The sequence below is a fragment of the Rhamphochromis longiceps genome, linkage group LG14, assembly GCF_057381845.1.
Source record: "Rhamphochromis longiceps isolate RC_006_pf linkage group LG14, R_longiceps_female_GT1.1, whole genome shotgun sequence".
Taxonomy (NCBI): domain Eukaryota; kingdom Metazoa; phylum Chordata; class Actinopteri; order Cichliformes; family Cichlidae; genus Rhamphochromis; species Rhamphochromis longiceps.
This window is the reverse complement of record NC_140570.1, coordinates 28,695,153-28,711,237: the sequence shown is the minus strand read 5'-3', so window position 1 is coordinate 28,711,237 and position 16,085 is coordinate 28,695,153. Positions and strand designations below refer to the sequence as shown.

The window sequence follows — 16,085 nt, the reverse complement described above, 5'->3', positions numbered from 1 at the left end:
TTTTACCTGCTTTAAACCTGGCTTTTTATTGCACTTTTGCAAAACTTTGGAAGTGTTTTAGCTAGTATAGTTTTTAATTCCCTGAATCAGCTTAATTAGAAACCTTTTTTTTGTAGATTGTTGAGGGTTGAGCCAGAGTCCATGTTGTACCTTATGACTATTTCTCTTCCATTGAAAGTTTTCATTTTGTGAACAGTGCTGGGCTTGGAAGCAAGGGAGGCCGCCTGGTTTAGTTTCATGCTAAAGCTACCACACAGTCCAGACTTGAAGGTACATCGCCTTGAAGCTGGAGAAGGTTCTATGCTCTGGTTGCCTCGGTAACCCACTAAAATATTTACTACAAGTTCAAACGTCAGTTAACAGTGCTGTCGTGCTTTTATTGGATGTTGCTTCAGTCGCTCACCAGGAAGCTGAGATAAATGTATCTTGGGTCACGCCCGCTTCAAATCACCAGCGGTTATTTTGCTCGCGGCTGCTTGAAGTCACCAAATGTCATTCATTTCCTGTGATCTCAGCTCGCCGGATCGCTTGCAGCATGGACGCAGGTTTTCTCTTCGGATCAAGCACACCTTGCTGCTTTTTAACGTGAATGTGTGGTTATTTTACTTTTATTGCTTTACCACATTAAAACCAGCGTATTGCATGGCTGTCAGAAATTTCGATTTTGCTACATTTTTTGAATTATGTCATGCTAAAATATCCACTGTTGATGCATTACTACTAACAGGCTGCTCCTAACTCAGCCCTGAACAAGCAAAACCAAACTCTCTAAACAACTCCTCTTATTTTTAATATTAAGAAAAATGCAACACATTGCATCATCTCTGCATCCATCTGCAGATAACTGATTATTACATATCCGTATTATCCACATGCAAGCTGGGGCTAAACATGGTGGCAAAAGAGATATGATTCAGTTTTCCAACAGCTTGTCCCAAAGCGGCAGGATCTGACACTAAAACTTCACAAGCTGCACATCTGAATTATTGATTGTGTCTTTGCTACAGCAGGCACAAAAATAGATGTTCTTTAATGTTATAATTTCCATATAGCTGCAGGTCAAACTGGCAAACAAAATGATCCAGGATAGCAGAGAGATCTGTATAATTTTGCATTTTGCATCGAGTTAAAGAGGCAAAAAAACACACACACACAGCTGCAATGAAAACATCTCGTCTTAGATTTGAATGACACATAGAAATGATTGTGCTATAGGTCTCTTAACAGTCTTTAAAACCGGATAATTAACAAGACTGATAGGCCTAGACAAACCGATGCATTGAACCCGAATGGATTCCTGGAATCAAAAGTGCAATCATCAGAGTGAAAATATGCGCGCAAGTAAGTACAGTATTCATGGATAATCTTCTCTGTTTTGGTAGCAGCTGTGTGATGGAATAATCACACATTTCCTCTATTCATCAACTTTATTCATACTGAGTGATAACGATTCATGGGAATAGCCCAGATGAGCTCTGAGACCACACGGGCCCATTAAGCGCCCAAAGGAGCATCTCATAAACTGCAGTCCAGTGTCATTATTACGCTGTCACCATGCACATGCAATCCCCAGAAACATTTTAATCTATGTAATGAGACTGGCTATATTCAAGTTGCATCTGTTCACTGGTAATTCCTCAACAGTGGACCTAATGCCACATGGCGAAGGCCCACTAGTCCAAGTGAGCACAGTGAAGTGTAGAAAAGTGCTGTTTGTTCACACAAAAAGCTGTTAGTCACGAGCCTAAACAGTGAAACGCTTCAGCAGCTGCAACGTCTACTGTAGCCACTGTATAATAAAAAGGGGCGCTCCCGAGACAGTGAGTCACTGCCATTAGGCTTCTTTGCCGTGAAGATCCTGCATTAAAAGCCCACCGGGAAGAATTCCAGTGATTGCTGTATTATTTACAGGCTTTACATGATTCATATAAATAAAAGCAGAAAACTCTTTCACGTCCACATTTAGGACACTCAAGCTGAGGAGGTAAATCCTCGGCTTCTTCGGGAAGTCACGTCTTCATTTATTTCACAGCCTATTACCAGGTCAGCCAGAAGCTTTGTGCTTCTAAAGAGGTGAGAAAAGGGAAGGGCTAAATCTGACCTCGTTCTGACAACTCACCATCTTATCACAGCCGCTGAGGCAACATCAGAAGAACCAATTTCCTGCTGTAAGCACTCAGCACAGAGCCTGCTGCAGACATACTGTCTTGACTTGTGTTACGCTGTGATGAATGTGAGGTAAACACATTTTGTACCCTAACCTTAAAGCAGCTATAATCAATAATTTTATATTAACAGAGGATCAAATGTAAAAGTGGTTGCCCGACTCTGCGGTTCAATTTCGACTCTGCGGAGCTCTGCGGCATCGTAGTTTTAATTTTACAGCGCACGGCTTTATTGTTTTTGTTCACTCTCACTGCTTTAGGACATCACTTTGGCCTCAACCGTCAGCTGAGTTTAGAAAAATCCCAGTGTTAAGTACTGTGCCGGCACCAGACAGCACACAGACACGGTTAAGACACAGGTAGTGATCATAGAAATGCATTTAACAGCCAGGTTATTCTTTCAGGAGCTGGTAGACCAAAAAACAAGCAAAGTAAAAACAGAATGATGCTCATGTTGCTCCCCGTCTGCACATCTGCTTAAATAAAAACAGACTTGCAATAAATCCCCCATTAAAAGGATGCAGCTTCACACATTAGGCACATTCATCTAAATCAGTGCTTCCCAAACATTTTCCAGCCACGTACCCCTTGAAACATGTCACCCTCAGCCGCATACCCCCTACTACGAACGATTCTTAATTAGTGTCTATAAATACATTGCAATATCGCATGCATAAAAATAAATACTGCACAGTCGATTATTTCTCACCACCAAATGAATTTATTGATATTTTTTAGTAATGACAGAGTTTTAATAACAAACTTTACTACTTAATACTAGCAGTGTATCAAAAGATTTATTAGAATTCACTTTTTTGTCGAGAGCATAAAGGCCATGAACTTTCATTAAACAGAACTTTATTTAATGTGATGGATGTGCTTGAGCAGAGGCACACAGCTCTTCAATGTTTGGCTCAATTTGGGAAAGGCTGAGTCTTAAATCGTTTTCCACACAAAGTCTTGCTCTGTATTTTGTTTTCATGTTTGTTAAAGCAGAAAATCCCCTTTCGCATAAGTATGTGGTGGCGAAAGGCATCAGAGTCTTGACAGCGCGTTTAGTAGGGCTGGGTATCGTCACTGATTTCTAGAATCGATTCAATTCCGATTCACAAGGTCCCAAATCGATTCGATCCACGATTCGATTTAATTCGATTCGATTCGATTTAAATCTGGGAAATTTTGACAGTCAGAAGTATAATTCAGATCAGAACATTTACATATTTTTGTATCTATAAAAAGGAAGCTGACACTCGCAAGACTTTATCCAAGGTGTGAGCATCACAGCAGATGCCTTTGTGTCAAAGTAGCTGAGGATAAAACACAGAAAAACATGAAGGTTTTCCTGGCCTGGGATTTTATAAAAATATTCTGCAGTACATCAAAAACGAAAGAAAACCATTAATTAATGAACATTACCTCTGACGTTACAGCGGTTTTATTAGACACACGGCTAAGCATTTTGCATTTTGAATAATATTAAAAAGTTTAAATTTGTTCAGTATTGAACAGCAGAAATGAGGTTTTCTTTTCGGAAGAATGTAAAAGGGAAAAAAACAGCGGCCGACAGCGCTGTAAACAACAGTAGACTTGTGCGTAACAAGCAAGCGAATAATGAAGAAAGGGAAACTGTTCGAGAGAGGGGGGGAGGGGGAGGGAGAGAGGGAGAGAGAGAGAGCTGCGCATCGCAATGGAAGCAAAACAGAGTGAATTCATGACGATGTTTATGTGAAGCGTTTGGATCTTCTTTTGCTGCTGGTTCGGTCAATATTGTTTGGAGAGAGATCAAACTAACAGCTTTAGAATCAGCGCATAAAGGGCGTGAACACAAAGCGCGGACCCGGATCAGCGAGCTGTCGGCTTTCAGCCCCGACTGTGAGAAAGGCGACATCTAACTGATTCTGATCCGCGGGTCGCGCTGTGTGTTTAAGTCTATGTGCAGAATCCCTGTACCTGCTCTCATTTACTGTTTGGTGGTTCTTGAAATTTTGTGAGATGTCACCAGAGATTCTGGCATTTCAGACAAAATAAATTTATATTAAAAAATCGATTCAGAATTTTAATGAATCGATTTTACGTTATCCAAGCCAGAATCGATTTTAATCGATGAATCGATTATAAAAACCCACCCCTAGCGTTTAGCCAGCGCGGGCTGTTCAGTGCGCAGCCCTATCCAGAAATCCGCCAGGTTCTTTTGAGCGTGTTCAACTTTTAGAGATCCATCTGTGGCGATTTCAATTAGGCTCTCCTGGTCAGACGGTGATAACGAAGTAGGCACGGCGGTGAACGGGTGACGTATCCAATCATTTGAGCCGCCCGTCTCTGGGAAGTATCGGCGTAACTGCACCTCCAGCTCCTCAAGGTGCACATTACATTCGCGCTTTACACTTTTAGATAGTGTGAGATCATTAGAGCACAGAAAATCATGCAGCACAGGAAAGACTTCAGTGTTGTTTGTATCCAAGCAGTTCTTCCAAAGGTTTAACTTCTTTATCATGGCCTCAACTTTATCTTGAACATTGAATATAGTTGCAGAAACGCCTTGTAATCTGAGATTGAGCTCGTTCAGACGAGAAAATATATCACACAGATAAGCCAGGCACGTAAGGTACTCTTCATCATGCAAATGTTCAGACAGCTCAAAGGGATGGTTATTGAAGAAAACTTTAAGTTCATCCCTCAACTCACAGAAACGGGTCAGCACTTTCCCTCTAGATAGCCAGCGAATCTCTGTGTGGAGTAATAATGTCTCATGCTCGCTGCCCATCTCATTGCACAACGCAGCAAATAAGCGGGAGTTCAGCGGCCTGGCTTTCACAAAGTTAACCATTTTTACACTCGTGTCCAAAACATGTTTCAAACGGACAGGTATTCCCTTTGCAGCAAGAGCCTCTCGGTGGATGCTGCAGTGTACCCAGGAGGCATCTGGCGCGACTGCTTGCACACGCGAAACCACACCTCCGTGTCTCCCAGTCATGGCCCGTGCGCATCAGTACAGATGCCAACACATCTGTCCCACACGAGTCCATGTGTGTTCATGAATGTGTCCAGCTTTTGAAAAATATCTGCGGCAGTTGTCCTTTGTTCCAGTGGTTTACAGAACAGCATGTCCTCCTTGATGGTTCCTTCATGAATGTAGCGCACATATACGAGAAGATGCGCCAGGCCAGCCACATCCGTGGACTCATCTAGCTGTATTGCATAAAATTCACTGTGGTGCATGCGCAGAAGTAGCTGCTGTAAAACATTTTCTGACATTGCATTGATGCGCCGTGAGACAGTATTGTTTGATGATGGAATGGACTGTATCGTCTTTTTTGCCTTTTCCCCCAACATTGTCCCTACCATATCTAAAGCAGCAGGGAGAATGAGGTCCTCCACAATAGTGTGGGGTTTGTTGTTTTTAGCCACTCTGTAACTGACCATGTAAGATGCTTGTAGTCTGTTTTTATTCATAAGATCTGGCACCTGAATGCAGGTTTTACTTGTTGAAAGTGATTTTAGCTGTCGCTCAAAATATTCCCTTGGTTTATTTTTCAAATGGGGATGATTTGTCTCTAAATGTCTGCGCAAAAGTGAAGGTTTCATTGAGTTCTGAGACAATACTTTTGCACAAATAACACACTGTGGCCGGGGAAATCCACCAATATTTATACACGTAAACCCCAGCGAAATATAATTGTCATCATATTTGCGCTTCTTTGATGAGGTTGTGTTACAGTCCGAGCTGTCATGCTTTCTCCCACTTTGACGCTCCGCATCAGACACTTCATCACTTTCCACATGGCTGGCTCCAGCTATGCTAGCCACTTGGCTAGTAACCACAGATACATCCCTGCTAGCATCCAAATCTGACGAACACATTGTTGTTGAACAATCACCTGTGCGGTCACTGGAAAATGCATCTTCAGACATGAGCTTATTGGTTGTTGTGGCCGGTGTCTCTGTGGTAGGGCCTTTTTTTCTTGTTAACCACTTGTCCATTTTCGCGCTGCACTGAATGCTTGGAGGCAACTTCAACTGTTAGGTGTCAGTCATTTGGGTCATTTGGGCAAATCACGCCCATGTATTTTGTCAGAGCTATTTTTTTGCTGAACACCAGAGGGTGGTATATAGTCATGTATTTAACAGTCAAATAAAACTTCATTAGCGCAAATTTCGGCTTTTAAAATTTTTGATCCCCACTCCAACCCCAACCCACGCGTACCACCTACAGCCACTTGCGTACCCCCGAGGGTACGCGTACGGTAGTTTGGGAACTACTGATCTAAATCATTCTAAACTCCAGTTACATCTCTATAAAAGCAAAGATTGTTAGGGTTTACTAACATGAGATTACTTTTCTTTTTCTACATGTACATGTGGGGGCTTTTTTAATATACTTTACTGACTCTGTACTTTATGTGCTCTGTATATTTTATGAGTGTGTGGGAAGGCCTACATGTTCAATGCACTATTCAATTATTGTGAATGTTTTTTTCTGCTTTTCCTGCACAGCTCTGAACACCCAGTCATTCTCGAGCCGCATAAAAGCCTCGGTGCGCGATGAGCCACTCGCCTGATGCTCAAACAGCAGAAGTACGATTCTGAGGGGAAAACACTGTGGATCAAGCTGAAATTGCAGGTCAATCTTCTCAATGAAATACGACTGAGAGGTACACATGTGCACAGCACATTTGCACTACAATCTGTTTGAAACCGGCTGTCAGAAATGGTCCCGCTCTCAGCCAAAAGCTCATAATAAGGTCTGCAGCAGTGCAGGAAAATCTATATCCTGTGCAATCATAGAAATGTTTACCGAATGATTATAGTTATGCAGGACCCTTGGAGCTAAACATTGCAATGTTTCTGTACTAATATATCATTACTATAGCCATGAGCCACAAGATCGGGGGCTGACTTGACAGGTTGATCGAAGACATCTTTACCGAAACAAGGTGAAACAACTAAAACGAGGAAAAAATGAGATGTTTTGTTATCTTTTTTTGTCTTTATAGAATTACTGTGGCGTGTGGGGGAAGATTTATTTCAATGCAGAATTAAAGGAGAGGAAATAAGCAGAATCCACCTATCAACAACTCTAAAGTTCATTAATGACCATCTGAGAGGGGACAGTTGGGTTTATATGAGCAAAAACCTGAAGTTCAAGATAGATACATCACAATCAAGTGTGGATTATATCTAGATGTCAATGAAAAGAGTCTTAGAGGTGCTAGTAGGTAAATATATCTTAACCTATATTAACTATGATTTTGGCACCATTCACTGTTTGGTATGCACTCGAATTCGGTTCATATTACATACAGATAAACATGTGTGCTCGTCCCGCGGGGTGTTCTTCAATTTGACCGCTGTATGTAGCGTGAAATTATGTTGTCAACATTGTTTCTGCTGCAGTGTCAACAATAAAAAGTCTCAGATTCAGCGTGCTTGGCAGTTGATAAGATTTTGATCCTCACTTATCCCAGGAGGCATCCAAGTCCACATTAATTCAGAGGTTTTAGACTAAATCCATCATGGATAAAACTTATTACTCACAATGTTTCTGTATTTGTCTGCTCTCTGTAGCTGCATTACTTTATTTTAGCCAGACCTACAGTTGTCTTACCAGTGTATTCTGGATCCACATGAGGAGGGTAGAAGCGGAAGTTGATGAAGAAGGGAATAGACACTCCAAACCTGAACCACTCCACCACATAGGGGGGCTGCTGGCCGTCCAGGGGAGGGGACACGTCACACCCCAGGATCACGCTCTCTCCAGCGCGCGCCGTCACAAACCGGGGCTCCTCTCTCACTCCGTGGGCACCTGGAAGGAGAGGGAAGACGTTTTGTGGGCAAACACGTCATTTTCATGTTCATCGCAGCACAGCTGGTGCGTGACATGCAGGAGAACAAGAAACAGGAAAATCTTCATGCGCTGAAATCCTGCAGACTAAGCAGGAAAATCCCATTTCATTCAAGACTAATTTACAAACAATAATTGGGGTGGCGATTCAACACGATCGACTAAACTAATGGATTAAAAGTACATTTTATTCAAAGAGCGCTGTACTGTACAGTGAGGTGGTAGTGCACCGGTGACCGCGCACATGTGAAAACCCCTCATCCTATCGGCCTATCGTCATCTGTCACCTGCATCTGTTGGTTGAGTGTTTTGCGGCTGTGCCATACTGTACAATAAATGAGCTGCCAAGGGGTTCCATTGATCATAGCTGGCTGTTGCTCAGATGAGCTTTACTATGAGCACCACCAGGCTTGGCGTTTAGCCATGAATGTCCAGGCACGCTGCCGAGCATTGACCTATCAGATGACTCAAAGGTCGGCATACCTGCCTCAGCAGAACGCTCACTCTGGGAATGGATTTTCTCCAGCTGCCACCCCTGCCTTTCATTGAGCTGGCTGTATCTCCACCGTCAGAGCAAGTATGACCACCCGCCCTCACCCAGGGGGAAAATCGCTTCAGGGATCAAGAGACATGCTGACGTTTCACTCCAGAGAAACACCAGCTGAATAACTTAACACTTTCATTAGCAGTAACGTTCGCATCATCAGGGATCATTTTTACTGAAGAACAAATATGTGACGACTTGGAGGTATTTTGGGCTCAAGCAGAGCTGCTGTTACACGCCGGGCGGGAGTGGGTGGCCATGCGTGTATGTTATGATGTTGGACCACCTTGTCACAATTGAAAATATGAACACATGCCTTTCACCTGTGCATAAAAAAAAACAAAAAACAAATCTCTTCGCCCAGTTCCTCTACCAAAAAATTTTTTTTTTTTAAATGAAGCTTTGACTCCACCCCTACAGGCCATATGCACCACTTAGTGATTGTGTTTACCAGCTTAATCTGCATTATCCTTTGACAGAGTTAATCCACTTTATTCATTTCAGCCGGCACAGATTCTAGACTGAAACAGAGCAGATTTAATCAAATTACACTTTTTAAAGTGGAGATATGGTCTGCCAGTTACAGCCTTCAGTGCTGGAATCTGCTTTGCTACTGTGCCTCTTTAGTCACAAGGAAAAGCAGGCATACTGTGCAACACTAAGCTCTAATGAGCAGCATAAACCAACTGAAACAAGTGTGCATGACTGCCTATAACCATTCAAACATGGCCTATAACATAAAACTGGGGTGATGCAATTTTTAAAAACCTATAAAAGAAGTTATATAGGTAAGAAATAGCATAAGCACACCACTTTGTACCAGCTAGATCATGTTAGTAATAAAACATTATTCACTAAAATAAGTAAACTGTAGCATGTCAAAATGGACAAAGATTGCTAAGACTGAACACTGAAGGGAGCTAATGGTTGAAAAGTGCTTCTGTGGGCATAAAACCACCCTGCAAGTGATACAAGCCTTTTAATGAGCTTCTGTAGAAACCTGTCCAGTCCATATCAGCGCAACAAAATCAGAAATCTGCTATACTAATCCTTTCAGGCTCGCCAAAAGTCTGGAATTCACACCTGAACATGCTCCATTGCAGGCTCATTTATAACACTTTCACAACGATTATAATAACCCCCTCAACGCCCATCAGGTGATTGTGCTGGGGCATATCACACAACATTCAGCTGTTAAATTCTATTTAAAAAAGGATGAAAGAGTAATTCTAGTTCAGTGAATCCCAGAGTGCCTTAAAGCTCTCGGTTCAAAAAATGTAGAAAATAGACATACTGGCATTCTTGAAAACTGTTTGTCACCAAAACACTAAGAGCTGGACTGGTCCAGAAAATGCAGCCAAATACACTTTTTTTTAACCATATTTCTTGTACTGCTATAATTATTGGAGGGTGAATTATGATCATTATTTTCAGATCCATTTTTTTTTTTTCCCCTGGACTCCACTAGAGCAGCTTGGTGTGATTCACTGTTTAAAATAATTTTACACATAAAACATTGTCCGAAAGAAGCTGCTTTAGCTACCTGATTGGCTGCCCCTCACAAGCAGAAGACTTTAACAATAGATTGGGGCTTTCTATACTCACAGCCAGAGCTGTGTGCCTTAGACAGCCGTACAAAACAAGTGGCCTCTCTATGGCATCATACAAACTCGAGAGTAGAATTAAATTGTGTGTGTCCACAGGTTGACCTTTTGGGATTAGTTGCACATGCACTGACTTGATAAATGTTTAATCCTGCACACACCATTGGAACAGTAAAGGTCCTTATAATCCATGTTAGTAGATGGATTGTGTTACCTCCAAACAAAGACAGGCTAGTAGTTTCCTTGTGTTCCCAATCTAAACGGGTTAGTGACAATAGTGGCTGGACTACCAGAAGGACACTAACCTATCCATGAGGTCAAAAAAAGCGCAGAACAACATCTGAAGAACTTCAGTCCTCACTTGCCTTAGCTAAGGTCTGTGTTCATGACTCAATAATAAGAAAGAGACTCTGCAAGTTACTCTGCAACCACTACTGATCAAAACCCCCCACAAAGGCTTATTAACATTTACCAGAAAACATCTTGATTTGATTTGATTTTCTCAAGACTCTGGGTAAAATATTCTGTGAACTGCTTAGACCTAAGTTTAACTTTTTGGAAAGTTTGAGCCTCCTTACATAAAACTAATACAATACCAACAGTCAAACATGATGGTGGTAGTGTGTTGGTGATGGCTTTGGTGTTTTAGGACCTGTATGACTTGATATAGTTTTGAAGGAATCGTGAATTCTACTCTTAAACAGAAAATTGTGAAGGAGAAGATTTGACCATCTTTTTGTGCCCTAAATTTCAGGTGGACCCTTGTTACGCAGAAGAACTGAAACACATCAGCAAGTTCAAAACTAAATGAAGCTTTCAGAGCGGCCTAATCAAAGCGGAGACTTTGGTGCTTTGGCATGCCCTTAAACAGGCCGTCCATGCTTAAAAACCCCTTAATATAGCTGAATTTTGCAGAGAGGAATGGGCCAAAATTCCTCTAGTGATGTTAAAGACTCATGCCAGTTATGAATGCTTGACTGCAATTCTTACTGCCAAGAGTGGCACAACCAGTTATTAGTGTGAAATTACTTTTTCATAAAAGGCTAGGCAGGTTTGGATAACTTTTTTCCCTTAATCAATGTAATCGTTGTCTAAAAACTGCATTTTGTATTTACTCAGGTTATCTTTGTCTAATAGTAAATTTTCTTAGATGACGAACGATAAAAGTGTAACAAACCTAGCCAAAGACTTAACTTTGGGTGATCATAAAATAATATTTTGCTTTCTTTTTGGGGGGGTGAACGCAGTGAGTGTTTCGGGTGTAAAACAGTGTCCAGCATTTGTACTTCGAGGCTTTCAGAGGAAAAAAAACACAAGTTCCTATCCATAATGAAGCACAGTGGATACATTGTTTGGTTTGAGTAAGTAGAGTCACTTGACATAAAGCACACACTCAAACCCGGTGGAACAGCAGTGCATGCTGCTGAAATCCATTGTTTTCTCTGCAGACAGTTGAGGTTGCAGGAGTTTAGCAGCTCAGATTTCTAACTCACATTATTTTTGGATCTATGTGGCAGAGAGAGCATGCCTTGGACACAGAATAGGCTTTCAGGGCTTGAGATAATATATGGCAGGGCCAATAATTCTCAAGTTCTTTTATGAGATCCTCATGAGGGAACAATCAGCACAGGCTTGGTCACCACTTTCATTTCCTTAATGGAGACACAGCGACCCAATAGGGTTTATATAGGGGCTTATTCAGGGGAAATATTTATGCGCTCAACAACTCATAAATGTGATACAAGGGTCCATGCTTAAGATCTTTCAAATAAAGAGTGCTGTAGATATAAAGGAATCAATGCAGTTAGGATGGTTGCAACTAGTTATTGCTTTGGCATTGTAAATGTCAGCTGAACCCAAGTTGTACAGTGAAACTATTCAAAGAGGTAGAAATCTGTTGAGTAAGATCTGCATAAATCAGACACCTAATAAATCCTGCAGACTATTATGTTTTACGTTTCTGTCCTCAGCCTGAAGTGGATTTACTGCTAAGATCATGAATTTCTGAAGGGTAACAATTCAGTTACCTGTCAAGATATATCCGCTATACGGGCAGTAGTTGAGGAACAAAAGCAAAATACAGAGGGAGTAAGTCGGAGTATGAACTAGATACTAGTTTTGACTTTGACTTTTCTATATCCTCAAATCATTTTGTCAATGAATCATTTGGGTAACAAAATGTTAGAAGATATTGAAATATGCCCGTTTGGACATTTCCAACATTTATTTTTTTTCCCCAAACCTCAAGCCAACAGCAACAAAATCCAGTTGACTGAATCAACCTCTTTGTGTCTTGTAACCCCTTAAAGAGACAATTAACACCAAAATCAAACACAAGTTCTTCCTCTGGCCAGTAGTTCAACAACAAAAAAAGGATTCATTCATTTATTTTTCCAAATTTCACTCGCCAAAAAAGACAACATGCAGGTAGCTAACAATATAGCTCAGGTGAGTAGTTATGCCAATAATTGTAGCTTTTTTTCATAAGCACAAGACTCTCATTATTGGTAAATGCAAACATTTCCTCCTGCAGAGGGACACAGTCAGTGGTTCTGATGTGGTATGAAGAAAATAGTATAGTATGAAAATGTTCATAACGAGGCTTGAGGATTTTTTTACACTGTCGCTGTATCTATTGCACTTTTAGCAGCACAAGGTGAGTACCATATATATATATATATATATATATATATATATATATATATATATATATACATATATATATATATATATATATATATATATATATATATATATATGTGTGTGTGTATGTATATATACACACCCCCAGGTTATTATCTTAAAATTTTGCATTATTAAGTCGCAATTTTGAGATATATAATGAATATTGACCCAAAACTTTGACTTATGGATAGCAAAAAATATCTTTTCAATGCTGGAAACAAGCTTTCACATGATTCAGCAATGTAATAAACACCATAAATCAATAAAATAGCGGCTGTTGGTCAACCAGACCAGCACGTGAATCATCGCAACAGAACAGCAGTGGCACGCAGGGTCAAATCTGCCACAGATTTAAACTCAAAGCGTTTTTCAAATGGCAGTGGGTTAAAATGGCTCTTCACACAAAAAGAACACTACAGTGTACTTTCAGTAATGGTCCCAGATTTGTAACGTGAATAGCCTCTCAAGGCAATTTTGGGCAACAATCAGGCAGAGAGGAGTTGCGAAAATGTTTTGATAGTAATAAGGCCCAATAACACAAAATATGAAAATAAAGGGAGTTCAGTGAGAGACAATTTTTGATTAACTCTGCTCAGATTTCTGATCTAGGCTGCCTAAACCTTGTTTTTGAAACTGGAGCAATATTTCAGGCAGTAAAACTAAAATCTAATACTTACCTCGTGCTTGGATTTGATTCAGCACATGAGCGAGGATAACCATTGCTCACTGCAGTCAGAGATTTTGTAAGGGATACATCAAACGTTAAAATGCTGTGTGGGTGGGTGGGTGCATGTGTGCGTGCTTCTCAGTGATGGGGAGCTGAATGGCGCTTTATGCTGGACAGAGCTCCTGATGTGGAGGATGTAATGGAATATAGACTGGACAGAGGCTGGAGAGAGAATCTCAAGGACATGCAGCCACTGGGCTGGAGGGGCCACTGACAGGGCGGTAATTGAATGCCAGCCTGCATGTGCTGAAGGTCACATCAGCAAATAGCCTGAGTCTGTGTGTGCCTATACATATCTGTGTTACTGCGCTAATCTGGGCCTGCACAATTAAAACATGCAGCACCTAAACTACAACAGAATACAAACTATTCCACTCAAGGAAAGATGCAGCAGAAAGTAAAAAAAAAATTTTTTTTTAAAGAATTAACAAAAATACTTTAAAACTTCAATGGATTATAATTGGTGTCAGTATAATAATGAGTAACATAAACTACATTTAAGTTGCTTATTTAAAACCTTCTTATTTGAGAGGAATTTCAAAAATGCACAGATAAACAGAGTGTAGGTGTATGGGTTGTGTATAGAAAAGCCTATAATCTGATGTGTAAAAGAGGATTTAATCAGACTTTGTTAATTGATTACCAAAGGTCAGATATAGTATATGGATTAAGGCCTTTATCTCAGAAGAATAACACAAGTCAGAATAGGAAATAACTATTTAGGAAATATTTGCTGAAAATAAAACACTACTATATATTGTAAATAATAATGTAAAAATATAATAAAATAATGACATTGATGGAAACAAAGAATGTATTACAGAGAAATGTGCAACATGGGAACAAATTATTTGGAAATTATTATAAAGAAACAGGAAACTTTGGTCCAAAATATTATACTGTATTAGCAAAGAAAAAGCAAGGCGTTTATTTGTAGTTAGCATGCTATATTTATCTATATAGCTGCCTACACTACAATTATAACTATAGCAGTGCATATAAGAGTATAATTATATTAGCAGCTTTCATTGTCACAAAGTCTAATTTAAAAAGTAAGGAAGAGCACCGGTAAGTCACTAACATTTTATGACTGGTAGCAATGCACTGAATTAAGGATCCAAAACTCTTAATGTAATAGACTGGTACGACCCGAGTTCATCACTACACACATGCAGTATTAGCTCGACAGTCATAATTTCATGGGTACTGACATATGTTTTGGTATCAAAAGTGAAAGCGAAAGGAAAAATGGAAGATGGGGTGGGGGATTCGGGGTAATCAGTGATTTGAAAGTTAGCTTTAGCAGAACACAGATCAAGGGTAAAAACAGGGATGGAAGGAAGTGTAGTAAAAACGAAAAACAAAACAGGAAAGGACAATGGCTTTACAAGATGACCGTGTGAGTCATGAGATGAGATGGAAATGCTCTAAAATCAAAAAATGTCATTGTGTGATGTCTGTGAAGGTTCATTGTGTGATTTAAAAAGTTGTGTTGGACTGAGTTAATTTTTGCCAGTAATATCTAAAACTTCCAAGTTACTGTGGAATAAACTAAAGGTTGTGTGTGCAAGACCTTTAAATCCTATATGGTACAAACATTTCAAATAAAGATGTGTGTCATGAAACGAACTTGTGAATTATTGGCAGTTTTCCTTGCTAGTTTTTGCTTCAGTTATTGTACCACTTAAACCATGAATACTCAAAGTTTCATATTGAGTAAATGTAGAAAAGAATTTATGCATCAAACCAGGGCAGAAAGATGTGTGTTTGGGTTCAGAGTTGAACAATCTTCTATAAGTGGTGCAAATTTAGCAAAAAAAACTTATTTCTATTGTGTGCCAAGATTTGCTGTTTTATGTTTCAAAATCCAAGTTTCTGTGTATTGTGTTACCATCTTGGTGTTATATAGTTTTATATAGTTTTGACCACTCTGAAAAAATAACTGTGCAAAGCAATAACATATCTTTTGTTGTTGACTACTTTCCTGAAGTCTTTTTTGTTAACTGTATCTCCTGGCGATTCTGTTGGTGATTTTAGTCTGTCTTTATGGGTTGGATGGGGACACTGACACAATGTACAGGTTCATTTTCATTGAAATCTGAGTCGATGTTGGATGATTCATGCTAGCAACTAGAGCTGGGCGATATGAGATTTTTTCATATCACGATATGTTTTTTTCATTTCAGGCGATAACGATATCTATCACGATATAAGCCAAATAACTATATTTGTAAGATTTAAATGTGCCGTTGCTCACAAGTAAAATGTGAAATAATCAGCAGCTTGTTTTCATTTAAATATTTATTTCCCATAATAAGTTCAACAGGGTAGATGTACTTAAGGAACATGAGACTTTTTCAGATAAATAAAGGCAAATATTACAAACTACACAAAAGGCAGCCGCTAAAGCGTTTAAGTTTCAAAATAGAACAAACGAAACAGACTACTAAATTGTCAATTCCACTTAGAAACAAAATATTAATTCTAAAAATAAATCTTAGTTTGTTTTACAGAAGAA

At 39.8% G+C, this 16,085-nt stretch overlaps 1 protein-coding gene across 2 annotated transcripts in view; it reads right to left on the bottom strand.

Moving 5' to 3' along the window:
• Positions 1 to 16,085, bottom strand: part of igsf9ba (immunoglobulin superfamily, member 9Ba) — an 80,081-nt gene that overhangs the window by 48,387 nt on the left and 15,609 nt on the right. For both annotated transcript variants that reach the window (XM_085380001.1, XM_085380002.1), the window contains exon 2: positions 7,771 to 7,968. In XM_085380001.1, coding sequence (XP_085236127.1) covers positions 7,771 to 7,968 — 198 coding nt within the window. The remainder of the gene's footprint in view (positions 1 to 7,770; positions 7,969 to 16,085) is intronic.